The sequence below is a fragment of the Pristis pectinata genome, chromosome 32 (assembly GCF_009764475.1).
Source record: "Pristis pectinata isolate sPriPec2 chromosome 32, sPriPec2.1.pri, whole genome shotgun sequence".
NCBI lineage: Eukaryota > Metazoa > Chordata > Chondrichthyes > Rhinopristiformes > Pristidae > Pristis > Pristis pectinata.
In genome coordinates this window covers 20,394,397-20,421,656 of record NC_067436.1, presented here as the reverse complement: position 1 = coordinate 20,421,656, position 27,260 = coordinate 20,394,397, and the positions used below count along the sequence as shown (strand labels likewise).

Here is a 27,260-nt window from a genome sequence, read left to right as displayed (position 1 = left end):
CAAAATGGCGGCGGAGCGGTGGCCGCCGGGTCTGGAGCGGGAGCCGGGGCCGGGGCCGGGGGGAGAGGCGGCGGAGGGCGAGGACTTCTTCATCGGCAGCGTGAGTGCGGCCCGCGGGAGCCCGGGCCTCGGACACCGGGAGCCGCCCGGTCACCGTGGCCCTCGGCCCCTCCATCGGTTCCCGCCCCCCGGCTGTTCCCCCCCCCCCCTCCACCATCCCCGGCCCTACGGCGGGCGGGGCTCCCTCCCCCCCCCCCACTCCCCTCCCCCCCAGCTCACCCCCACACTCCCTTCCCCCACTCCGCTCACCCCCAGTCCCTCTCCCTCCCTCCCTCCCCCCCCCCCCCCCCCCCCCCCCCCGTCACGGTGAGCTCCAGCCTGGCCCTTCTCCCTCCACTTCCCTTCCCCCATCCACCCCCTTCTCCTCCTTCCCCCCTCCTCCACTCCCCCGGAGTTTACTGGAGTGAAATGTTTCCCGCCTTGACCTGGGTCATTTGCAGAGTTTTGCGTCTCCTTGGTCTTGGCTTTCTCCTGGGAGGAGTTTGGTTTGGCCGAGTGTTTTACTGCAGTGTCTTGTTGGGGTGTAATCCTTATTCTCATTTCCTTTATTAGTGTTTACACTGCCAGTTCTTGTAAAGTGTCAGTTCCCTATAACCAATCCTCTGAACTTTCAGAAATGTACCTACTTCCTCGTTAAATGTCCCCCATGATCTAGCTCCACAGCCTTCTGGGGTTCACGGTCTGTGAGAAGTTCCATTTTAAATGATTGCCCCTAATGCTGCAACTCTTGATGTTCTCGCACTATTGGAAACATCTTGACATCTCTGCTGTCTGCCTCATAACATAGTTTCAATAAGATCACACCTCGTTCTTCTAAATTTCAAAGTATATAGATCCAGTTTCTTTAGCTGCTTGTATAGGATAGCTTTCTCATTGCAGGTTTAGGCTAATTAATCTCTTTTGGATCATCTGTAATACCAATATTTTCCTTTATTAAATTAAGGGACCAAAACTGTGTGCAATAGTGCATGTGTGGCCTTGCTAGTACCCTGTAAAATTATAACGATATTACTAGATTCCTACCTTTTTGCAAACAAAATACTAATTTGTCGTATAGTTCTGTCTGTTTCTGCTCGATGTATACTGCTTTGAAACTTTGTTTTAATGACTAAGTTGCCTGAATCTGCTGTGGTGTCAAGTTCTGTTTACCTAATTAAAGTTTAAGTCTACTTTAAATAGGATCACTTTTCAAACACTTGTGTTCTGGATAGGATACCATATGGTTAATCTCTTTATGTATAAAGATAATGTTAATTGACAGTGTGATGGTATGTAGTTATTCTAGTGTTGATGTACTCATGGGAGCCTTATCATTGACTGGATTCCTTTGACTCCTTGTGAAAATTAATTGATTATAGCACGGATGTTCACTTTTGAGCTTGGGTTTTAAGCTAACATCCCTTTGGTGCTGGAGAAGTGATAACTTTTTTGTTTCAGTGATCTCTGGGGGAAATGATCTCTGCTTGGGATGACTGGGGTGTTTGAGATGAAGTCTTGTGTTTGTCCACCAGGTCAGATCGGTGGTAAAGAAAGTGAATGCTATGTTGGCATTCATTTCGAGAGGTATAGTGTATAAAAGTAAGAAAGTGTTGATGAGGCTCTACGGGGCACTGGTGAGGCCTCATTTGGAATACTGTGTGTAATTTTGGGCCCCATATCTTAGGAAGGATGTGCTGATGTTGGAGTGGGTTCAGAGGAGATTTACGAGGATGATTCCCAGAATGAAAGGGCTTACGTATGATGAGCGTTTGTCGGCTCTTGGACTGTACTCACTGGAGTACAGAAGAATGAGCGGGGACCTCATAGCGACATTTAAAATGTTGAAAGGAGTGGACAGAGTAGATGTGGCTAGGCTGTTTCCCTTGGTGGGTGAGTCCAGGACCAGAGGGCACAGAATTAGAGGGTACAGTTTCAAAACAGAGATGAGGAGAAATTTCTTCAGCCAGAGGGTGGTTAAATTGTGGAATTCCTTGCCAGGTACAGCAGTGGAGGCCAGATCATTGGGGATGTTCAAGGAAGAGATAGATAGATATCTAAATAGTTGGGGTATCAAGGGATATGGGGATAAGGCCAGAAATTGGGATTAGAATAGGTTTTTTTTCTTCTTCTTCCTCTTCCCACCCCCCATTTCTCGTTTCTCATTTTTTCCCTTTTCCTTGGAGCAGATTTGATGGGCCGAATGGCCTACTTCTGCTCCCTTGTCTTGTGTGATCTTGTGTGAATGTCTCTAGGTTATGGTTGTTTTGGGTTACTACTTTCATTCTCCCTAACTCCCCAATGCCCCCATTTGGGCATAGTGACTCATTCCAGATAAGTCTTTAGTCTACAGTCTCCTTGTATTTAAAATGGGAACGTTGTATAATTAGGTACTTGTTTTGTAAAATGGATGGTGCACTGAGCTGGCAGACTTGTTTACATTATTCATTGCTTGCGTTAGTGGTGTTTATTCCTCGTATTTCAGAAAGCAGGTTAGTGGCATTGTGCTACTGATACTGGCTGCATCAATTGCGAGTTCATGCAGTGAATAATATTTTAAAATTCTGTAGTGATTATAGGTCTTCAGGAGTTGAGTTACAGGGAAAGACTGAGCATGTTAGGACTTTATTCCTTGGAGCGGAGAAGAATGAGGGGAGATATGATAGAGGTTTATTAAATGATGAGGGGCATAGACAGAGTTAATGCAAGTTGGCTCTTTCCACCTAGATTAGGAGAGAGAAGTATGAGAGGACATGGCTTTAGGGTGAAAGGGGAAAGGTTTAGGGGGAACATTAGAGGGAACTTCTTCACTCAGAGTGGTGGGAGTGTGGAATGGGCTGCCATCTGATGTGGTAAATGCGGGCTCACTCTTAACTTTTAAGAGTAAATTGGATAGATACATGGACGAGAGGGGCCTGGAGGGGTATGGGCTGGGGGCAGGTAAATGGGACTAGCAGAATAATGTTTCGGCACAGACTGGAAGGGCTGAATAGCCTGTTTTCTGTGCTGTAGTTTTCTATGGTTCTATCAAATGTTGGTGAAAGCAGCTTGATGTCCTGAAGTGGTGAAAAGTGCTAGAAATACAAATTCTTTTAATGTTGCCACTGCAGTGCATCCTTTCAGTGTGGCCCTGAGCTGTGCACGTAAGTCAACAGTAAATACTAAGCTGGACATAACACAAATATCTTTTTGTTACATGTCTGGCTCAATATTTCCATTGTAGTGGCTTGAGTTTAAGTTCGTTATTTTAGACTGAATCTTTCAGTTACTTTAGTGAATGCTGCCTGTAAGATGGGTGTTTGTGGGGACAGAAAAATAGGTTGCAGTGGAAGTTTGTAATTTGTGGCAGCTGGATGAGTAGCTGCAGTTACAGTGTCTTCAGTTGTTGCTACCTGACTCAGTTGTTGCTACCTTCAGTTGGGATGTTTTCCATTCCTGACTTGGAAGGTCACACTGAGTTAGTAACTGGAGTTCCTTTATTGGCAGTAAAAGCAATATTGTGAATTGAAATTAACAGACCAAGTTAGACACTTCTGTAATCTGAGTGAAGTCTAACTAATCCCTACAATAGTTAAATGTTGAGGCAATCATTTTAAGTCTGTATTTAAGTTATTAGATGTATTTATGAAGTCCTATGATCGTAAGCAGCACAATTTGAAGTGGGACTAGAGATTTGGAGCAGAACCATATTGTGAGAACTGTGAACGCTGATGTAGAGTTCTTAAGGACATGAACAAGGATGGCACAGAAGAGCAAGAAATCAGCATCTGAAATGTACTAAACAGTTTTCAGCATTTATTCTATGAGGTGTCAGTATCACTGGGAGGACTAACATTTTTTTTCATCCATTCATAATTGCCTTCAAGAGTGGTGGAGAGCAGAACCATTTCAGTCAAATGATGAAGGTGCTCCCACACCTTTGGCAGAAATTTCCAGGATTATACTTGATAATGAAGGAACAGTGATATGTTTCTGTCAGTATGGGGTGCAGCACAAGAAGGGAGCTGGTATATGCTGGTGTCCCCATGTATCTGTAGCCATCATCTTCCTTGGTGGGAGAGATGATAGATTTGAGAGGTTCTGCCTTGTTGAATAACTGCGTGTATTTAGTAGATGGGCCGCAGTGCTCCAGTGATGAAGGGCGTGTATGAGTTGGGTCCAGGAGTGAGTTACTTGCTGCAGTTACACGGTCACTGATAAACATTTGTTTGTTTAGGTCTGGGTTTGTACCCAGAATGAGGAGAGAGAATTTGCCATCTTTTGATTCTCTGTCCAATGATAAACTTAAGGACATTTGTTCAGTATGTGGCTGAAAAATTGGTTACAATGGATAAGAATAGGCTGTAGAAATAGGAATGTTACATTAGTTGGACGTAGAAGTGAGATTGTGGTTAATGTTGACTTGTACAAATTAACATGGCCTTGTGTCTAAGACATCTGTCCTCTGCAGATAGTTTGTACCATGATTAACCAATGAAAGGTTTTATTGAATAGTAATCAAACAATCTGGTTGTATTTAAGGGAATAAATTCATTAGCCTCAGATTTATTTCAAGGTTCAGTCAGTATCCAGCTCTGATACCAAATTCATTTCAGATTGGCAAGGATATTGTTTACAAAGAGCAACACTTTTTAAACCTTGCAGAGAATCCATGCACTATTTTAGAGTTGATTTGTTTGAATTATGTACCGCATGCTTCCTGTCATGGAGAGGGGTGTTAATGGAGAAGTTTTGCTATAACTTGGGCTGCTGTGGATGTGACGTTGCAGGGTTTGGGTGTGTCGGGTTAGAGGAATTCTGCTTGTTGAAGCGTGCTAGTGCAGGTAGGTTAATGCATTCATTTTGTAATGGAGGCTTTGCTTTTCAGGGCAAGTCGACTCCAAAATTTTTTTTAAACTTAACCATGTTGCTGGAGATCGTTGAATTGAAATGACCCAAAGAATGTGTTAAGGAAACCTCCCTCCCTCCCTCCCTCCCTCCCACACTATTCAACAGAATAAATGCAGGTAGATCTTGATGATATTGATTCAATAGATTGTGGGTGTTATTGCCAAAGGCAACTTTTTTCCCCATCCCTGATTGCCAATTCAAAGGTGAGCTGTGAACTTGAATGTCAGCAGTTCTCTGGTGAAACTCTTCCACGGTTGAGTGAGGGAGAGACCCAGCGGCGGTGGAGCAATTGTGATGCATTTCCACGTCGGGGCTGGTGTGTGGGGAAATGTCAGGTAGTGCTCCCGTGCCTGTTGCCCTTGGCCTTCTGGGTGATGACGGCTGTAGGCTTGGTGCTGTGGTAACCTGGGGAATTAGAACTACCTTCGTGTAGGCAAGTGGAGGTCCTGACATAGACTTGTAATGGTGGAAAGGCTTGGGGAGTGGGATGAGTGGTGAATGGCCAAGATCTAGTGACTAACATGATCTGATTCCTTCCTATCAGATCACATGAGCATTAATGATTGTATTGTACCTAAAGCAACTGTGAATCTTGGTGTATTGTGGAGGAAGCTGTTATTATGCATAGTTGTAAATGCATGGGTTTTAACAGGTTTTTTCATTCCTCATTAACAATCACACATTCAACTACTTTATCAAAATCTCCCTTTGCTTATGTTAGAGGTGTTCAAAGTTGAGAGTGGTCTCCTGAGAATAGAGGAATTGTTTTCAACGGCAAGAGAGGTGGTAATAGAGGGCACTGATTTAAGGAAATATTTAATGCAGTATGATCTAGCTGGAAAAGTGGTGGGGGCAAATCTGCAGAACTAAAAGGAACAAACAAGGGTGTGAGCGATTGGACTTGCTCTGGTGAAGAATTGGTATAAACCTGCGGAGCAATGGCTGCCTTGTGTGTTATTCATGTTGCACACTTCCATTGCAGGTTGCTGCCAAGTGATCAAGAGTTGACTATTTTCACTTGTTTCCCTTCCCAAGCCAGTTAGACCTGCCAACTACCTGTGCAAACTCACCACATGTGCTAGACTGAACATGGGATCTTCCTGGTTTGAAATTCCAGAATCTGGTTTATTATCACTGACATATGTCATGAAATTTGTTGGTTTGCGGCAGCAGTACAGTGCAAGACAAAGACAGTTTAAAAAAAATTACTATAAGTTCAAAAATAAATAGTGCAAGAGAGGAATAATGAGGTGGTGTTCGTGGACTGTTCGGAAATCTGATGGCAGAGGGGAAGAAGCTGTTCCTGAAACATTGTCTGGGTCTTCAGGCTCCTGTATCTCCTCTGGTAGTAACATGAAGATGGATGCTGCCTACTTGAGGCACCCCCTCTTGAAGATATTCTTGATGGTGGGGAGAATTGTGACCGTAATGGAGCTGGCTGAGTCTACTACCCTCTGCAGCCTCTCTCGATCCTGCACATTGGAGCTTCCATACCAGGCAGTGATGCAACCAGTCAGAATGCTCTCCACCCATACATCTGTAGAAATTTGAAAGTCTTTGGTGACATACTGAATCTCCTCAAACTCCAGCCATTCTCTTTAGTAATTATCTCATTCCAATTTTCCAACTGGTCCTGGTACTACACAAGTGTGTTCTTACCATGTCACCTGACTAGTCTGCAGACAATAGTTAGAAGCTGTGACAGTGTCACTGACATACTAGGCTGCAGCAGAGAGCAAGGCCATTGTTCATGCTGCTCTAGTCACATCCCAAGATTTCTGGGCACTTTTGCATTCAAATCTCAAACCCAATATTTGGCCAGTTTGTGTTTGAATTCCTCCTTGGCAGCCCGTGTCCATGTAATTTCTGGAACAGAGGTGGGTCATTCAACTCCTTCAGCCTATCCTGTCCTTCCATTAGCTCAAATCTGTTCTGCCCATAACTCTTTCTACTTGCCTAGTCTACTTGCTGAGATCCAATATCTTGCCACAGGTGATTTGAGTTCTTTTCCCTGCTAAATCTTTAGATTATTTAAAGTGATTTTAATTTTATTATTGTGAAACCCTCTGTTGTAACAAAGTCTAGGATCAGTATTTTGGTTGTTTCTTCATCCCAGTGTTTTAATGTCTTCATATATTCATATACTCCCAAGGCTCAAGCCACATTTTGCACTTGAAACTAAATCAAGTTTGATTCTTTGATTAAAATTACTACGTAAAGAAATGCAAGTGGGTATCGGCTGCTTTAACAAATTTGATTTGGGTGTTGAACTTCAATGACTTTTTCAATGGAATAGACCAGTAATTTAAGGTCAGTGGGGAAATAGTTTCCTTGTGGTTGGGGCAAGAGATTAATGAACTGCAGCTGTCTCCTGCCATGTCTATCAGACACAGCACTTTCACTACTTCACCTTGGCTCCCTCTGTTGTTGGAAGGGTTTGGTTTCTGTATTTGATTCTGTTCTGCCTGTGGAGGTTGTAGCAAAGAAAGCCTTGAACCAGACACTTTAATCTTGCAAGCTATAGCTTCTAGCAGATTTACTGTGTTGAGAGTGTATTGTCTGTCAGTCAATCATCCTGGGCAGGAATTTGTTTCCTACTTGGCTGTTTGCATTTGGATCTTACTGTATCTGTCACTGATCTCTACCACAAACCCCTGCTATTTAGTAATGCGTGGAGTGCCTGGAGTTGTGCTGTCTTGTATTCATTGGTTCAATGCATTTTGATCAAAATGCTATTGTGTGATTTGCTTTTCCCAATTTATTGTACTGTTCACTTGTACACATCTGCAATAATCACCTGTTATCTTTTGTTTTTGCAAGGGGGTGGGGGGAGGAGAGATGGGAAAATTTTCTTGGAAAGAAAATCTAGTGGAATATTTGGACTGAAATTGTAGAATCTTTCTTGACAAGACAGCTAGTTCTGAGCTATTTTCCCTTGTAAACTTAGACAGGGTTGAGGCCCAAGTACTTGCCAACTCGCTGACATTTGCTCATATGGAGAATTCTGTGGGGAAATGGGAGACTTCCTCAGTAGTGAGGGTTTGGACTGTACTGCTGGGTGATGTCCTAAGAGAAACTGGCCAGTTTGATGCAAAGACCGTGTGAGCCACCAATAAATGCTCAGGCTGATAGATTCTTTGATTTAAGTCAAGGCTTTAACTTTATTGAAATTTAAAGTTTAAAAAGTCTAAATGTGATTCTAACTTTTGGGTAATTTTTGATGTCCTGTATATTTTAGATTAGTCCTCTAGCTATGGATTCCACAAAAACTTTCAGCAGCAACTCCAAGACAAATGGATTACATTCTGATGATGAAGAGCAAGATATTTTTGCAGGTAAGGATTCTGCCAGCCAGTAATTACACAACACTTGACATTTCATTGTTTCATTACCAGGCTAGCTAGTTCAAAGGGTGTGGGGAGGCAATGCTTTCAATGAGGAATTGCACAGATGCCTGTGGATGATATGAATTTTCTATTGGAGGACAAACCCTTAGTAAAAATGTGACCACATTTTTTTCTCAGTGCGACACAGGTTTGAAGTTGGGGATCCTGTCTCTTCCATTGCTATCTCAAATCTTGAGCTGCGTTATTGGCTGGAATTCTGCTGCCTTTGTGGTGATTTTCCAGTCGAAATGCTGCATCCCATACTCCCAATATTTTTTTAAAAATTGCTGAGCGTTATGTTCCTGGGAATCCTGCAGGTTCACGTGCTGTTATGTTGGATTGGGTCTTGTTTATTTTGCAAATTTGGAAGGGAAAAGGTTTTTTTAAAAAAACAGATTTAACACTATCACTTTTAGCACCTCCCTTACAACATTTAAGCTTGATGAACACTGCCTCCTTCTGTGTAGGCAAACTGACCACTCGGTCTCTCTTGAATTCTACAACTTCACGTAACTAGCCTTTCCTGTTTGTGTCATGACTGGTCTGTAAAGTCATCCACCTGTAATATAAATTCAGTTTTTCTCTCCACAAATGCTACCTACTTTGCCAAGCAACGATAGAGTTCTGCATCTGACAGCTATGTTGTTCTAGAGCTCGCATTCATCTCCCTCTAGTTACTCTCCTACATACAAATCAGCTGTGATTAACCATTCTCCACCTCAAATTGCACCACCAGGATTTGTATGTCGGAGTTGGCTAGTCTTGTCTCCACCCTGTCAGACATTCCCGTTGTTCATCCCTAGCTCTGCAGCTGGAAAAGCAGTGTATTTTAGTTCTGGTTTCAAAAAAAATCATTGACCTGTAGTGTTAGCTCTGCCCTCCCCACAGAAGTGGTTAGACCTGCTAAGTACCTTGGCATTTCCTGCTTTCATTGCAAATTGAAGAACTTGTTCTCTATGGCTAAGAAATTCTATGTTGATATTTGTAGGATTACTTCTGTCATCAGTGTAATTCCCCCTGCCCTAAAATTTCTCAAATGATTAGCTTTGTACATTTTGCTTTTGAGCACTGCAAATCTGTCGTGTGATTAGCAATGCCAAAAGCTCTGCCCTATTAATAAGTGAATATGGATCTAACTCTGTGATCCAGAGAACTGAAGCTGTCATGAGCATTTGTCAAGTGGGTGCTGGGGAGAGAATTGCAGGGTTGAAAGACTGGTTTTGTAAGGGAACAACTAGTGCTGCGTTCCAGCTTCATAACTGAATGGAGGCTTATATAGAGTGGGATATCCACTGGTGACATTGGCTGTAAATGATTCTGGGTCTTGATATGAGCTGTGCTATATTGGATCAAAATGATACAGCTCTTAGAGTGAATTTTGTATCCTGCATGTTGGCACCCTTCACTTTGTCAAAGGTATTGTTTTTCTTCTTTATGGTCAGACTTACTGAGTGCAATGTAGCTCTGCCAAGTTATATTGAATGTATCTTGTTGCAGAAGCCACTGTGGAATTATCTCTGGACAGCCCTCCAAATGACGCACATCAGTCCAATCCATCCATTACAGGGCCATCAGTAAAGTTTCCACCTAGCACATCCAAGAACAAAGTCGGTCAAGAGGTGAGGATGCAGTTTAAAGTCGTACTGTTTAATGTACACAAGTCCTAGAGGGAACACGACTTCAGTATTATTCCACTTCCCTTCACCCTGCCCTTTGCTACTCTTGGTTGCCTGTGAGATTTTTATTTTTTTTCTGTGGAAAGTACTTAACAGGAAAAGAAGAGTTGCTGCTGACTAACGAGGAAAAAATGGTGGTCATCAGTGCAGGACTCGCACCATAAATTTTGCGCAAGTTTCGGAGTGCAATTGGGTTGCATCAGTGTGCAAGGCTGTTGTTGTGGTTGAACAGAGTTCTTTGAGTGAATGTTGTAGCCACCCCTGATGTTATCTACAGTTTTACTGGACAGAACAGCATGAATCTCTTTTTAAATCCTTTTTTGTGGGAGTTCTGATGCCATTCGTTTGGTGTAAGTCGAATATCTGATTGAACTTGCTGCTCAGTACGGTCAGTTTGTCAGTGTTTAATCTGCTGGCCCATTGGGGCACTATAATGTAGGCTGTTCCGTTAGCAGGGTTATTTTATTAAGCCCGATGGTTAACTAGCTGTGGCATTCACTTCTCTCATCGGTTGCCTGCGGAATGTTAAATAGAGCAGGTATTTGGATACATTTGATTCTTGAAAGAGCTGCACACATCTGTGGGCACTGTAGATTCTATGCATCAGACACCATTGATGTGCTTCCTTCACTTTCAAGTAATCGCCCACAGAGGGCCTGGTGTGGCCTAGATAGGATTCCTTGCTTTTTAATCTCTTTTCTTGACTGTAATTGGCAAATTTGCATTTGTTGGAATGTTTTCAGACGAGTAATACTGCTTTGTTCTATCTTGGATGCTATAGGCAATACCAGTGCCAGTTACATCATAGAAACCTATCATAGAGATCCTGCTTTTAATGAAAAAGATGGATCTGAGCACAAAGGCGTCTCTTTGTAATCACAGGGGAGTGGTTGCTGAGTTCCGAATCTTGTACAGTTCCCAGCTCCACTTCATGTTCATGACTTAATTGCAGTATGTAGCTGAGCAGCAACTTAATAGATCGCCAGAAGAGCTGATTGGGAGGCAGTTTTACAGGGATATGCACAAAAGTGACCTCTCTTTTTTGTACAAGTTGGATTGAGATATTTGTACCTGGAGGGTCACAGGTTCCATTTATACACAGCCAACAGCCCTGACCAGCATCTGCTATCCTCATAGTTTGTGGTTGTAGGTGAAGAAAAGAATCTGGAGATAGAAGAAAACCAGCAGGTTCTTTGAGTAACTTCTGTTTCTTTGGGGTCTATTTAGCTTGATCCCTGTGGCACAAACCTTGGATCTTGCGAGGCACTGATCACTGCCACCTGTTGCCTGTTTTTGTTAACGTGTAGTTTTCTCAGAACCCCTATACCTTTTGCTCATTTGTACTGTTTGAAAGAAGCATGTTATTGAGAAGCACAGAAATCCAGGCTGATGCTGCCAGTGCAGTGTTGAAGAAGTGTTACAGTGCTGGTGGTGTCATTGATCAGATAACTTAAACCATGTTCCCATCTTCTTTCAGTGAATATAATAACTGTGGCACTCTCTTTGAAAGGAGGAACCAAATTATTGTTGACTCCCTTCCCCAGTACTGGAGCTCCAAAACAGCGGTGTCATACCGAGGCAGTGGTACATTAGTGATGGTACTTGCTGAGATGACACTGAAACATTTTGTTTTCTAAAGATGTGAACAGTGGAGGAATCAGTCTTAATGTTGAAATTTAAGATTTTCTAGAAAGCATAATGACACAGGCCACATTAATTTGGAGAAATAGTTGATTCAGTCACCTGACTGTACTGTAATTGAGCTTTGCAAAAAAAAAACATGTAGAAACTGCTTGATGTGTTCTACAGGAATGTCTGTTTGCATGTTCTTTGCTGAGGGTGCAGATTAATGCGTGGTTTCATTCCTTCGGCAGCTAATTGAAGAAGAAGCAGAGGAGGATGAGGATCATTTTGATTTGACCGTTACAGTTACTGAGCCGGAGAAAGTAGGTAAGTTTGATGTTCGAAGGTGGGTTTGTGTCCAGGGGCAGTGATTTACTTCTGGTTAGTCTTCTGCTTACAAACAGTGGGGGACGGACAAAGAATCCACTGGAGGAACTCAGTGGGTCAAGCAAGGTCTTGACCCAAAACATTGACAATTCCTTTCCTCCCACAGATGCTGCTCAACCTGCTGAGTTCCTGCAGCAGATTTTGTTGCTCTGGATTCCAGTGTCTGCAGTCTCTTGTGTCTTTGGGGTATATTTTGGTTGTCTAGGCCGCAGCATGTATGGTTGTTGTGCTAGTGGTGCCTATGAATTGCCTGTAAGTCATTGAAGAATGCAATGTCTGTCTCTGTTTCCCTAATTTACTCTCAAATCCTGACAGCATTTACTGAGGGTTCTAAGTGGTGACGGTGTCGGAACACCAGATAGGCAGTGTCGCAGTGTTGTGAGGGAGAGTCTGCTTGCTCTGACAGGTCTTGGAATCTGGACAATTCCCTTAAATTAGGGAAACTAGAGGTAATTGTTGTGGCTGCTATACTTGACGGTGAGCAACCTTGTATAGCATTGTGAAAGCAGAGAGTCAACACTCGGTCTTTGCCTTTTGGAACACGAGAAGGAAGTGTGTTTGGGGAAGAGGAACATGAGGGCACAAAAATATATTCAAAGCTGCATATTGTGTGATTTATCCAGATTTGAAGAAGTGACCACTACAGGGATCTCTTTAGTGTGTAATGAATTTAAAGATTTGTATTTGTTCATGATTATTTTTCTGTGTTACCAGCATGTCCACGTCATCATAGCTCTTTCCAGGGTCTACATGTTGAAACACTGCTGAATTGTATGTGTAAAGATCTGGTGTTTCCTTGGACTAGAATGTTTTAATAATTCATGGGATGTTGACATCACTGACAATTCATCCTCTGTCCCTTGTCTGAGGAGGCAGTGAAGCCAATCATCGATGGCTACTTGTAGATGCACTGAGGCAAGAATGGTAGATATCCTCTTCAGAAGGGCTTTGGTGAACTGGTTAGGTTTTTGTATCAGTCTGGTAGATCACCGTCACAGCAAAGAGCTCTTGATTTTTAACATCTGATTCATATAATTAGTTTAAGCTCTTCAGTAGCCATCATGAGATCCAAATTTGTTCCTGGATTAAAGGTCGAAAACTCTGGCTGCCAGATCTACAAGTTAACCAATAGTTGCTGTACCTCATTAGAGAGGCAAATGAGACTGAACATATGCCACTAATTCATTTTCTCAATCGCCAGCTTTATCTGTTTGGAAAGTAGACACCTGGGTAGATAAGCTTCTGTATTTGAAGAGTCCTTGAAATGAAAGATGGAAGTGGTGGCTTAACTAAGATAACAACTGTTTTTGATGTTACGGTCTAGGGAACTGTAATAATGTGTGAGTGGGTGTGTGACAATGCCGGATTTAATGGTCCATAATTAAAGAATTCACTGAAGGAGTGATTGCAAGATTGAAGTTAGCAAGAATACCTCATTGAGTTGGGGGCCGAACATTTTGAAGAGTTTTGGTCTTGGATTCGTAATGTAACTGCTCACTGTTAACTGCATATCTTAAAGCTTGCCATACCTACTAAGGCAGATTAACAAGTGTAACCTGTTTGCAGGAAATAATCTGATCAAGGGAGGAGGAAGGAATCTGAAACATTGTGGTACATTGAGCAGATCACTTTGTTAGTGTAGCCTGCCAGGTCAAATTTCCTTCCTTATGGAGAACTGGTACATAAAAACAGGAACCTAAATAGAATTAGGAGTAGGCCCCACGGCCTTTACAGCCTGTTCCACAGTTTGATTAGATCCTGGATGATTTGATCTTGGCTTTGGCTGCACTTTCCTACCCATTCCTCCTACTGGCCAAAGTTTTGTATTTGTCTTGTGTATTCTGCCTCCACAGGTCAGAATTATACAGCATGGAAATGGAACCTTGATCCCAACTCATCCATGCCAACCAAATTATCTACTTGAACTAGTCCCATTTCCCTGCGTTTGGTCCATATAGGTATCCCTCAAAGTTGCTGTGCAAGTTGATAGGGTGGTTAAGAAGGTGGATGGTATGCTGGCCTTCATTAGTCAGAGGAATGAGTTCAAGAGGTAACATTGCTGCTCTACAAAACTCTGGTTAGACCACTCTTAGACTATTGTGTCAGTTCTGGTCGTCTCATTATAGGAAGGATGTGGAAGCTTAGGGTGCAGAGGAGACTTACCAGGATGCTGCCTGGATTAGAGAATGTGTCCTATGAAGAAAAGTTGAGTGAGCTAGGGCTTTTCTCTTTGGAGCAACGGAGGATAAGAGGTGACTTGATAGAGGTGTATAAGATTGAGAGGCATAGATAGAGTGGACAGCCAGCACCGTTTTCCCCAGGGAGACAATGGCCAATACCAGAGGATATCCATTTAAGATGAGTGAAGGAAAGTTTAGGGGAGATGCTAGTAGGTTTTTTACACAGCGGTGGGTGCCTGGAATGCACTGCCTGGGTGGTGGTAGAGGCTAATACAATAGGGACATTTAAAAGACTCTTGGATAGGTACATGGATGTAAGAAAAATGGAGGGTTATGGGCTGGTAGGAAGGAAGGGTTAGATTGATCGTGGGGTAAGTTTATATAGGTCGGCAGAACATGGTGGGCCAAAGGGCCAGTAGTCTTCTATATAACATTTAAGTCTTTCCAATCCAAATATCTTTTAAACATTGTAATTGTACCTGTCTCTACCATTTCTGGCAGCTCGTTCCATGTACCCACCACCCTCTGTGGAAGAGGTTGTTTCTCCAATCCCCTTTAAATTTTTCTCCTCTTACCTGAAACCTAGAGGGCATATGTTTTGGATTCCCCTACCCTGGGAATAGAGGATATCTGGGATGGAGAAATCCAAAGACTCATCAGCCTCTGAGACAAGAATCTACTCTTTTAAGCGGGCAGCACTTCCTTCTGAAACTATGCAGCCTTATTCTTCATTCCTGCAAAAAGCATTACTGTCCCTCATGCCCCATTACATCAGAAGCTGTTATATCTCAGCATCTGCACTGTTAAGACCCTGCAGTATCTTGTGCTTCAGTAAGATCACCTCTCATTCTTCTAAACCCCAGTAAGGACAGTCCCAACCTGCTCAACCTAGGACAGCCCTTTTGTCCCAGGAATCAACCTCGTGAGCTTTCTCTCAACTACCTCTAATGCAAGTGTATAGTATTAGGTTTATAGTATTCCCAAGTGTGGTGTTCCCTAGTTATAGTAAGAGTGCTCTAATTATGTACGCCATTCCTTTTTCAATACAGGCAAACATTTAATTTTGTCTCTTGCATTACTTGCTGGGCTTGCAGGCTCACTTTGTTTCCTGTATGAGGACAGTCAGATCCCTGTGTACTGCAGCATTCTGTACTCTTCATTTGAACAATGTTCTGCTTTTTTTATTATGAAGTCGTAGAACAATAAAGCACAGATACAGGCCTTTCGGCCCAACCAGTCCATGCTGACCATAGTGCCCTCCCATCCAGTCCCAGTTTCCTGCGTGTGGCCCATATCCTTCCAAGCCCCATCCCTCCATGTACCTATCCAAGTGCTTAAATGATTCTATTGTACCTGCCTCAACCACTTCCTCTGGCAGCTCGTTCCATATACTCACCGCCCTCCGGTGTGCAAGAAGTTGCCCCTCGGGTCCCTTTTTAAATCTTTCTCCTCACCCTAAGTCCATGCCCCCGAGTTTTGGACTCCCCTACCCTGGGGATAAGACTGTTACTGTCCACCTTTTCTATTCCCCTCATAATTTTAAACATTTCTATAAGGTTGCCCCTCATTCTCCTAAGTTCTGAGGAATGAAGACTGAGCCTGGCCAACCTCTCCCTCTAAACTCAGGCCCTCGAGTCTTGGCAACATCCTCGTAAATCTTCTCTGTACTCTTTCCAGTTTAACCACGTCTTTTCTATTATGGGGTGACCAAAAAAATTCTTGAACCAAAGTGGATAACCTCATTTCCTCACCTTATACTCCAGATTCCAAGTCCTTGCCCACATGCTTAATGTGCCCATGTCCCTTTATAGACTGTGTCTTCCTCTACTTGCCATCCCACTTATTGTACATCTTTGAGAAATTGGGCTGCACCCAAGTCATTAATGTGGGTTCCCAGCACTGATTGCTGTGGCAGCTTATTAGTTGCAACTTGTCGACCTGAAAGTGACCCATACAAATTGGAGCAGGAGTGGGTCGGTTGGTTTCCCAAGCCTGCTCCACTATTTAATAGCATCATGACTGATCTGATTATAACAATATTCTTATCTTCACCCTCTTATCAAATATCTTTGTAGCTGTTCCTTAATGCAATGGTTCTGCTTACACCAACCTTGAGAACGGCAGAGACTGAGGGGGAGGAAAAGTGGACAACCTCTTATTAGGAGTAAACCCTGTCTCCCCCCCGCCCCCCAAAAAATTCTAGATTCTTCCACAAGAGACAACATCCACCCTGTTAAGATCTATCAGGATCTTCAATCGTCACTTTTCGTAACAAAACTCCAGTGGTTACAGGTTCCAACATTGCATCTAGGTATTAGTCTAGAAAACTTGCTGAACTGCTTCCAAAGCATTCCCATGTTTGAGACCAACTCTCTGCTTGGTACTCCAAGTGTGGTCTCACCAACGTGTGATATAACTACCATAATCTCCCCAGCAATAAGTAGCAACATTGTGCATATTGGCCTTCTGTGAATTGTGCACTAAGACACCCAGATCCCTCTGTCCCTGAGTTCTGCAATCCCTTGCCCTCTAGATAATCATTCTTCCTGCCAGTGTAGCCAATTCCAAAGCTTTCCTATGTTCTGCTTCATTTGCAAGGTTGTCGCCCTTTCACATCACCTATCCTCATCCCCTTGTATCAGCCTTGTACCCTCTTCAAACTTGCTTTTCCACCTATTTTTGTCATCAGTAAATTAGCAACCATGCCTGTGGCACCTTCATCCTGTCGCTTGCATTGTAAAAAGGTTTAGGCCCTTGCACTGATCCCTGTAGCACTTATTACGTCTTGCCAATCAGGAAAAAGCCCTGTTTATGACCACGACTCGTTTCCAGTTAGCTAACAAATTTATCCTGCTTTTCTTGTTAACTAATGTTCTATCGATGCTAATTATCCTCTGCTAATTATCCCCAATGCTGTGTTCTTCCTTGTGCAGTTACATTTTATGTCGTACTTTACAGCATTTCTTCAGGGAATCCAAATATGCTACATCTACCCTGCTCAATTACATGTTTGGAGATCTCTCATAAATCTGTCAACCCTGTTTCCCTTTGCACGAAAACTTGACTTATTTTTTTTAAACAGTACTGCTACTAATTCCTCTAACAGATTCTGTCAAATTGGTGTATAGTTCCTGGCTTCAGTTTCCATCCTCAATTAGGAATAGTTTCCAACTGCTGGGATCTTTCTACAATCTGGGGAATTTTAGATGATCACAGCAGTGCTGCTATAACTTAGTCCCCTCTTTTAAGACACTAGGATGCAGACTCAGTCCCAGGGAATTTATCAGCCTTTAGTCTGACTAGTTACAGCATAGAGACAGGTCCTTGGGCTCACCATGTCCATGCTGACCATTGAGGCCCATTTACCTTCAACTGGTCCCTAGCCATTATGTGTTGGCAGTTTGTATTCACCTAGGTACTTGAATGTTGTGGGAGTACCTGTCTCCACCACCTTGCATTCCAAATTCTAACCACCCTCTTGGTGAAAAAGTTCTTCCTCGGGTCCCCTCTAAACCTCAACCCCTTGCCTTCAACCTTTGTCCTTTAGTTTTGGGTATCTGTGATATGGGAAAGGTTTCCTATTATCTACCCTCAAAATTTTTTATACCTGTATCAGGTGCCACCCCCTCTTTTTCTCTTCTTCCCCCCCCACAAAAAGTCTCCACACATCCAACCTATGCAGCCTCTTCTTGTTGCTGAAGCACTCCACACTCCATCCAAGGCAACATCCTGATGAATTGACTGTGCATTCTCCTGTGTAATCACTTCCTGCTGTACGGTGACCAGAATTGTATGTGGTGCATGAGTTTAATGTCTTCAGTGGTTGAGATTTTCTTCCTCCCCTTTTGCACCCTAACTTCCTGCCTTTTTACAGATGCTTTATTATCTTTAAACAAACATTTCTTCCTGAGTCCAAAAAATTGCCTTAGCTGTTCTCTTCCTTTTTATGTTCCTCTTTTTTTTAATTTCTTAATGACTTGTTCTGTATATTTTTTGCCTTTTTGTGTTTTGGTTGTCCCCTGCAAGTTTCTAGAATTTTCTGGCTTACTACTAATCTTAACATTGTATAATCATTCAAGTTGATACAATCCCTAGTTGGTCAAGGATGAATTGCCCTTCTCATGGAGCTGTTGTTTCTCAAAGGTTTATATTTGATATTTTCAAATTAACTGTTAAGCTACACAATTTTAATCTGTTTTCTCAAGTCATTGTAGCCAATTCTGCCTTAATCTTCAAGACAATTACAACATTTATTTTGATATTTGTTTCAGACCAGTTTCTTGCTTTCAAACTGAATGAAATTCATCAAGTTGCAATCAGTTCACGGGAACCTTTTGAGACGTTATTGATCCTGTCTCATTACACACAATCAAATCTAAAATGTCCTGTTTCCTGGTTGACTCACTAAGAAACTGTCCAGAATTTGTTCTGCATTGTCCTTGAGGCTACCTTTGCCAACTTGATTTGTTCAATCTATATGAAGATTGAAGTATCCCACAGTTATTTCAGTAGCTTTTCATCCTGATCACATTAGGACAGTACAAATCAAGAAATCGTGCAACGTGTATTCTTTGACTTTCAGTCGTTCAGTCCTTGTATGTAATTCTGAAATATCATTGACTACATGCGTGCCTATTGTTTGCTGTGATGTCCAGCAAACACTAGCTCTACTCCCTGGAGTAGGTGACAGAAGCAGGGTCTCGGTTGTGGTAGCAGTGGGAGTTTCAGGCAGCTTACATGGAGCAATGTCTCTCTTTATGGAAGAAGATAGGGAAGAGTTTGGAAATGGTTTGGGTTGGATGTTAAAAGGTGAGGGGAGGCTGGAATTGGACAGGATGGAGGTATTAGCAGTGCAAGTCCAAAGTTTGCAATTTTAAAGGTCAGTGTGGTGTGATGTTGTAACAAAATCACTGCTATATTTTACTGGTTTTCCATCCCTGGTGCTCTTTTCGTGCTGCCCATCTTCTCTGCAATTCTGCTACACTGGTTTCAAAGTGTACATAAATTTCTGCCCACTGCCCCACCCTAAACTGCTTGTTCTCACTGATCAAGCTTTGTTCATTGTTTGCATCCCCATTCTGATTGCACTGTCACCCTGTGGCTCCTTGTAACCTTGGGTCTGTAGTGGCAGGAAACCAAACATTGTATTTCTCATTGGCTTTGCCTTTCAAAATGTGACATTCTAACAGGAACTTGAGGCTCATCGCTTAGGTCCCAACCTAAAGCCCTGTCTGCTCACTGTGAAAGAATGAGTGAAGGAAAGGACACAACCATTCAGTCTTGGTGTTCCTTCTCTGTACCTGACAGAATTGTGGAATTGCAGGTGTCAGCTGTTTGTTCTCCTGAGTGAGCAGCTTTGTCCCTGTGTGTACAGACTGTGGCTCAAACGAGCTTCTGCCGCTCTGGCAGTGCTGCCAAAGTGCAGAAAATTGTTCTTGATGTGCTCACAGTCCTGGTGAGATTGACCAAAATGCTGTGTCTGGTACTCCTGCTCTTGCCCAGTCTAGAATGATGCTCCTGTTTATCCACATTATACAACTGCAATGTACTTGAATGATTTTGTTTTTAATTCCCTACTTAGGTGATGGCATGGCTGCATACATGGCTTATAAAGTGTCCACATTGGTATGTATTAGTGCATTGGTATCTGTTATAGTCGGGCACAACTCTGGTATAAATGCTGTAAATTCTACTTGATTTATCAGAACAGACTCTTGTATTCATGTATTTGGATTGTATGCCTTGTTGCTTATTTTAAGTGACATTTTGTGGTACAGTATAAGTGCAGATTGCCTAGCATGGTGGAATGATAAGCTGTCAGTGCTTTTGATTTTTACAGTGCTGCATAGCTTGAGTGTGCAAGTGCATTGACTTACGGGCAGCACTGTAGCATAGTGGTTAGCTTAACACTATTACGGCACTAGCAGTCGGGGTTCAATTTCCACCACTGTCTGTAAAGAGTTTGTTCTCCCCATGACTGCATGGGTTTCCTCCAGGTGCTCCAGTTTCCTCCCAAGTTCTAAAGACGTACAGGTTAGTAGGTTAACATGGGTGTAAATGGGTAGTGTGGACAAGTTAGGCCGGAAGGGCGTGTTACGGTGCTGTATAAAGTTTAATATATTTATGCATTGTTTTGCTTTGCAGACCAGCTTAACGATGTTCAAGAGGAAAGATTTCAGTGTTAAGCGAAGATTTAGTGACTTTCTAGGATTATACGACAGACTGTCAGAGAAACATTCTCAAAACGGCTTCATAGTGCCTCCACCTCCTGAGAAGAGCTTAATAGGTACAGCAGTTGGAGATCAAACTGAAACCAATTCTGCTTTTGCTGTTTTGATGGCTATTGGAATGCATACTTTTCTGAAGTCTGTTACAAATGGCTGTTACAAGAATGACAGTTTAGAATGATGGAGAGATGTTTTGTTCAATAAGGGGCTCCCAGAGTGAATTATCTCCAACATTTCATCTCCAGTCCATTTGTTCAGTTTCCTTCCAAGTACCTGTTGTCCTTTTAGATGGTGTTTTGTCTTGCCTTCACTTCCCCCACCATTGTTCCATAAATCTACATGAGACTTTTGCCTCATGTTGTGTGGAGAGTTTGCTACTGGAATCTTCACCTATGCCATTCCACACAGGGAAAGATGTAGAGAGGGGATTGAAAAGCTGGCTCTTTGCCCCTAGTGTTTTCAAGGGGCTCTGAATCTGTTGTATTGTGCAAGTGACTTCTAGCACCAGAGGAGTCTCACTAATTAGTATGATTTAGACCTTGCCAGTTGGCAAGTCTTCAGGCAAGTCTTGGTGGTGCACTGGACTTCTCATTCAAAGATTCTGGGTTTAGGTCCCTGTAGACATTGACTTTCAGGATGGCACAGCTGGTAGGTTTGCTGCCTTGTTGTTCTAGAGACCCAGGTACAATCCTCGCCTCTGCTGCTGTTGTGTGGAGTTCACATTTCTCCCTGTAACTGCATAGGTTTACCCTGGATGCTTCTGTTTCCTGCCATGTCCCAAAGACTTGTCAACTGTAAATTGCACCTGGTATAGGTGGGTGAATCTGGAGTGAAAGGATGGGACTGTGGGGAGAATGGATTGCAGGGAAAATGAGTAAACTGGCATGGACTGAAGTGACCTGAGTTGTAAGGGAATATGGGATTACTTTAGTGTCAAATTGAAATGTAATGCATAGAAAGGACAAATTGGAGTTTCAGTCCCTTTCCCTGATTGAGAAGCCACAATGCACTAATACAGAAAGCCGGTCTCCTGCCATAAGCAATATCTCCACTCTCTGGTTTTCCCCATTTCCTAATGCAAATTGCTAATGCTGATTTCTCTTTGGTAAGGTATGACCAAAGTGAAAGTTGGGAAGGAAGATTCCTCCTCGGCCGAGTTCCTAGAGCGGAGGCGAGCTGCACTAGAAAGGTGAGTGTTGAAAGGAAATGGTGGAAACCAAGGAAGAGGCAATATAGCTTCAAAAGGGCCGTGCATTTAAATACCACACTTTCAATGTTGAGATTCGAGAAGAATTGATGGTCAGCCATGTGGATTTGTGTTTTGGTTGGGGTGAGATTAGTCTTGAAGACTACATGGTTGCTGGAATGGATGTATTGAGAACTTGGGGAAGATTGGAGCATTTCAGCAAAGGGGGAGGACTGAGGCCTTGGAGAACTTTGAACTGGGTGATGCACTGAGAACCAGAGTTCACCAAAGATGGTTGATGAGTGTGACATGGTGCAGGATGTGTTTGAGGCCACAGAGATTTGGGTAATGATGCAGGATTGAACTGTCAAGGTGAACCTCATTTGAACCTGGAGTTGAGGAGCTGGAGTTTTCCATCCCACCAGAATTTATAGTATGAGGTTGGAGGCAATTGATACAAGAATGGATCTTGCTCCTGTGCCAGAATTAGACTGTTCAATTGGACTTTTGATTCTGTCTTGGTTAAGAGACCTGGATTTAGCTCTGCAAATAGCAGGGACCTGCTGGTAGGTACGCGCCTGCTGTAGAATTGGAGCGGAATAATCTGAGGTGGGTGAAGTGGTTTTGTGTAGTGTCTCTGCAGTACCTGCGCTACCTGGAGTTGACATACCATGTGGGACATTATGGTGTAATCTTGTCCGCAAGGGCAGAAGATGGCCAGAGCTGTCAATGAACAGAGGCTGAGTAAGATAGTAGGAAGGATGGGTGGTAAATGTAGATTCAAATCTCTGCTAAAACAAATCCTCAAGAATTGGCAGAAAACTGAAAATTGCCAAGTATAACCATAAGGGATGAGACTCATTATAGTCTCTGCAGTAACACCTCATCTTTGGATGTATTCCATGAACTTCCCAATCTGCCAATCATCTGAGCTAATAGCCACTATATCCATGGTAAAGTAGGTGGGTAAAGTTAGCAGCATGGTGGGTGTACTGAGATTTGCTGTAATTCGAGGTTTTCCTGTTACATGTAACCTAAGTTAATCCTTGATTCAAATGAACAGGAGGAATCTACTGACATCCCATTTTTATGTGCAATAGTCTGTCCATGGAAACAAATCTCTGCTAGTGTGTACAACAGCTTGTGCAGTTTTCCCTTCTCTATACAAGAATATTCTTGATCTGAATTCAGAAACTTATTTTAGATCAGCTTTGTAAAGCACAGAAAACCACTTCCAAACCCTCCTCCCCTCACCTACCTATCACTATCTCTTACCTGCATCTATCACCACCTTGTGCCCACCCCGCCTCCCCTCTTTTGCCCACCTATCACTGCTCTGCTCCCCCTCCCCCTCCTCCCCATATATTGGGCTTTCCCTTTTCCTATCTTCAGTCCTGACCCGAAACATTGACCGCCTGCTTTTCTCCACGGATGCTGCCAGGCCTGCTGAGTTCCTCCAGCATCATACTTCTTTAAAATCCAGATTCCAGCGTCTGCAGTCTTTTGTTTCTCTAAACTTTTCCAGTTGCTTAACTAAAACAGCAGTAGTTCAGCAATTAGTTGGTTTCTGTTTTTAAATTTGTCAGTGTCAGGCCTTCTGTGGGTGGGTCACATCAAATCCCTTGCTCCAGCCATTTGCTCTGTTGGCTTTCCACATCAGCTTCTTGGTAAACTGGTTTATTATCGTCACATGTACTGAGGTACACTGAAAAACTTGTCTTGCATGCTGTCCGTACAGATCATTGCATTACAGTGGTGCATTGAGGTAGTATAAGGTAAAACAGTAATAGAATGTAGAATGAAGTGTAACAGTTACAGAGAAAGTGCAGGCAGACAATAAGGTGCAATGCCACAACGTTGTAGATTGTGAGGTCAAGTTTCCAGCTTATCAAACTAGGGAACTGCCCAATAGTCTTATAACAGTGGAATAGAAGCTGTCCTTGAGCCTGGTGGTACATGCTTTCAGGCTTTTGTATCTTCTGGCAAATGGGAGGGGGAGAAGAGAGAATGTCCAGGCTGGGTGGGATCTTTGATTTATGCTGGCTGCTTTACCGAGGCAGTGAGAAATGTAGACAGTCCATGGAGGGGAGGCTGGTTTCTGTGATGTGCTGAGCTGTGTCCACAACTTTCTGCAGTTTCTTGCAGTCACAGGCAGAGCAGTTGCCGTACCAAGCTGTGATGCATCCAGATAGGATGCTTTCTATGGCACATTGATAGAAATTGCTGAGGGTTGACAGGGACATGCCAAATTTCTTCGGCCTGCTGAGGAAATAGAGACGCTATGAGCTTTCTTGGCTGTGGCGTTTACATGGTTGGACCAAGACAGGCTATTTGTGATGTTCACTTCTAGGAAGTTGAAGTTCTCAACCCTTGGCCTCAGCATCATTGGTGTAGATAGGTGATTGTGCTCCACCCCCCCCCACCCCACCTCCACCGCCCCCCCCACCCCACCTCCACCCCCCCCACCCCACCTTCCTGAAGTCACTGACCAGTTCTTTTGTCTTGCTGACATTGAGGGAAAGGTTGTCATGACACCATGCCACTAAGCTCTCTATCTCCTTCCTGTTCTCCAACTTCTCTCCTTTTTGAGATGGAGTGGGAATACTTGTAGCAATGACCCACCAGATGTCTGTTCCAACATATTCGGCAGTGAAGGCCAAATGGAAAACGGAAGCAGTTGTGAAAGTCGGCTGACTTGGACTCTGAGAAATTGCTTCCTTGTTGGAATCTGATTTCATGCTGAAATTTGTCAAACCCACTCCTGTGCCCTTCTCTGCCGCTTATACTCACTTCATAGTCGAATTTCACATTTCAGCTCCTTACAACAATCACCAAAGAAAAATGCAGTTCCTGTTGTCATTAAATCTAGACAGAACCCCTCCCCTGCCTCCCCCGAGTACTTCTGCTCATCCCATTCTTGAAGGTACTCATGGTCCCTGAAAACTAACCAACTCGTATGTGCAGCTGGAGAAATGGTACGGTCACGAGTGGAGTGCATGCTCCCTGGAGTGGAGAATATTATGGCGCAGTACTCCGGTCTTATCCAGACTAAACAAACTTCACAGCACTGATAGTGCATTCCCCAGCTGTTCCCGGCACCTTGTTCCCAGAGGATTTGACATTGAAAATGACCCCTTTATCAGTGCTGTGCAGCTGGCTGTGGTTCTGAGACCAAGGGCACTTTCTCGGTTTTTAAATAGCACCATTGTCCTGTATTCACTGGGGCTCTCTGGATTTTGTTGTTCCTCACTAAGTGTTCCCCTGGAAACACCTTCAGTGCCCTTCAGGAATATGTGTTCTCTCTCTCTCCTCTCCTTGAGGAACCTGTGGAGTGGGGAGCAGTGAGACGGGGAAATGCTAAAACTGTTTAACAAGTTACAATGTACAGGCAGGAAAATAGTTTTGCCCCAGCTGTGGAAGTGTGCCCTGAATGGGGCTGCCCTGAATATATAAGAATGTATTTCAGCCGGTGTGAAGTCTGAGCCCTCCTGCTGTTTCAGCAGTCTTACACCAGGTGGCAACTGAGCCACAATTTACTGAGTGGGAAGCTGCTCTCATTGTTCGGCAATGACAGTGTGCTGATGTAAAGGGAACATGGTAATGGATCGATCCAGTACCTGGAATAAACGAGATCTTTTATCAGTTGGAGTGGCTGCTGATTGTCACTAGTGTTAGAATGTGACTGCCTGTGACATGTTCCATTTCAGGATTAGATCTGTGTAGCCCTTTCTGCAGTGTTCTGAGAGGACAGCTAATCTCACACCCAGTGTTACCAAGTATCGGTAACATCAAGATTGAATGTGTGCACTTAATTGTGAGGCTTGGTGTAATGAAGTTTGTACAGATGCAGTATGAAATTATCAAAATAATTAACTCCAGACAAAACCCCACCCAACTCTTTGATCATTCCAGATATCTCCAGAGGATCATCAAACACCCCACATTGTTGCAGGATCCTGATGTGAGGGAATTCTTGGAAAAAGATGAGGTAACCACTCAATCCAGAGGAGCTTGGGAAGGGGTGGGGGGTAGATGGAGTATGGGATTGGGCAGACCTGAAATGTCACTTTCCCACTATGCTGCCTACCTGAATGTTTTTCATTTTCTGCCTTTTAGATTTCCAGCATCTGCAGTTTTTATTCCCAAATGTCAGCAGTTGCAGCTTAAAGACCAGCTGACATCAGCCATGTAGTCCAGCACTTGCTGTTTCCTTGTGTTATCACTTCGACCTTCTATTTCTTTCTCGTAGAGCTGCTGCCTCAGCACCAGAGACCTGGTTCAATCCTGACCTCTGGTGCCGTCTGGGAGTTTGCATGTTCTCCCTGTGACTGCAGGTGCTCCAGTTTCATTCCTCATCCCAAAGACGTGCAGGTTGGCAGGTGAATTGGCCACTCCATTTAAAACACAAGGGATGTGTAGGATTGGTAAGTTGGTGGTTGGCATGGACTCGGTGGTCCTGGTTCTGTGCAGTATTTTTGACCCTGCCTTTGTATTTGGAGCCATTCTAATTAATGAAGTGAATTACCCAAGATTCAACCAGAACTTCCGGGAACCCCTTGACTCGGAGTAATGTGGTTTGGATGCATGGACTCCATTGCAGGGTTGGCCGTGCTTGCCTGGTCACCATCACCACTTTTCTTCCCTCCTGCACCCTGAAGTTGCTCTGCTCCTTCAGAGGTTCTTTCCCAAATGTGGTGAGATCCCAGGCGACAAGGGGATTGGAGGTGTGGATGAGGGTGTATCCTGGTCCTGCTCTGCAGTGCCCTGTGGTATAGCACCAGACCATGTTGTGGCTCTGCTCCACACAGTCTATGCGTCCAAGCCAGCTAACTCTGATGGCAAGAGGTCCCATCTAATTGCTGGTTAAATCTTGGCATCATAAATTAGAATGGCTCCAAATACAAAGGCACAGAAACAGATCCTTCAGCCCACCGACTCCACACCGGCCACCAACCACCCATTTATACTGATCCTACATTAATCCCATTTTTTTTTAAATTCCACCCACATCCTTATCAACTCTCCACTCAATTCCACAGTCTGGTGCTGAATGGAACATGTAACTGCTGTATTTAACTCTCCCAGGGCAACATTGGCAGTGTGTTGACTGAGCTTGTAGCTGATTAATGCTGGCCACGGCAATGCTTGGCCCAGTTGGGTGGGTTAGAAACCTCCCAGAAACTATTTGGTGATGGGATGGAAAATATCGAAGGAATGTTTTCTGCTGAATGGAGTTGTTTAATGCCAATATTTCAACTTGGTTTTCAGTTGCCACGTGCAGTAAACACTCAGGCTCTGAGTGGTGCTAGTCTTCTTCGGATGGTCAACAAAGCTGCTGATGCTGTCAGTAAGATGACCATAAAGATGAATGAGTCGGATATAGTAAGTGTTTTGTGCCTCGTAGTTGTACCTGAGAGAGTTTCATCACTGAAGTAGAAGGTGCTAAAACCGCTGGATGCTGGTGTGAATAGTTCTGCCTCATGGCTGTATTGAATCAACTGGTCCTGTCCCATCTGTGACCAGTTCCAGGGAATTGTTGCATTTTGTTTACTAATGTCATTTCTTTGCCACCTTGTGAGGTATGGGAGGTACAGGGGTGCTGAGTCAGTGGCCCAGCAGGGGCAGTGCTGTATCGCCAGCAGCCTAGATCCCCAGGCCATGCTTGTGAC

General features: G+C 43.5%; 1 protein-coding gene across 1 annotated transcript; it reads left to right on the top strand.

Annotated features, from left to right (window-relative positions):
• On the top strand, positions 1–27,179 carry LOC127585291 (sorting nexin-1-like). The gene is made up of 9 exons (XM_052042636.1): positions 1–100; positions 8,165–8,261; positions 9,810–9,931; positions 11,863–11,938; positions 19,760–19,803; positions 20,323–20,464; positions 21,516–21,594; positions 25,504–25,579; positions 26,860–27,179. Exons 1-9 carry the CDS (start codon positions 5–7, stop codon positions 27,025–27,027), a joined length of 900 nt encoding a protein of 299 aa, XP_051898596.1. The 5' UTR covers positions 1–4; the 3' UTR covers positions 27,028–27,179.
• Positions 27,180–27,260: the final 81 nt, after the last annotated feature.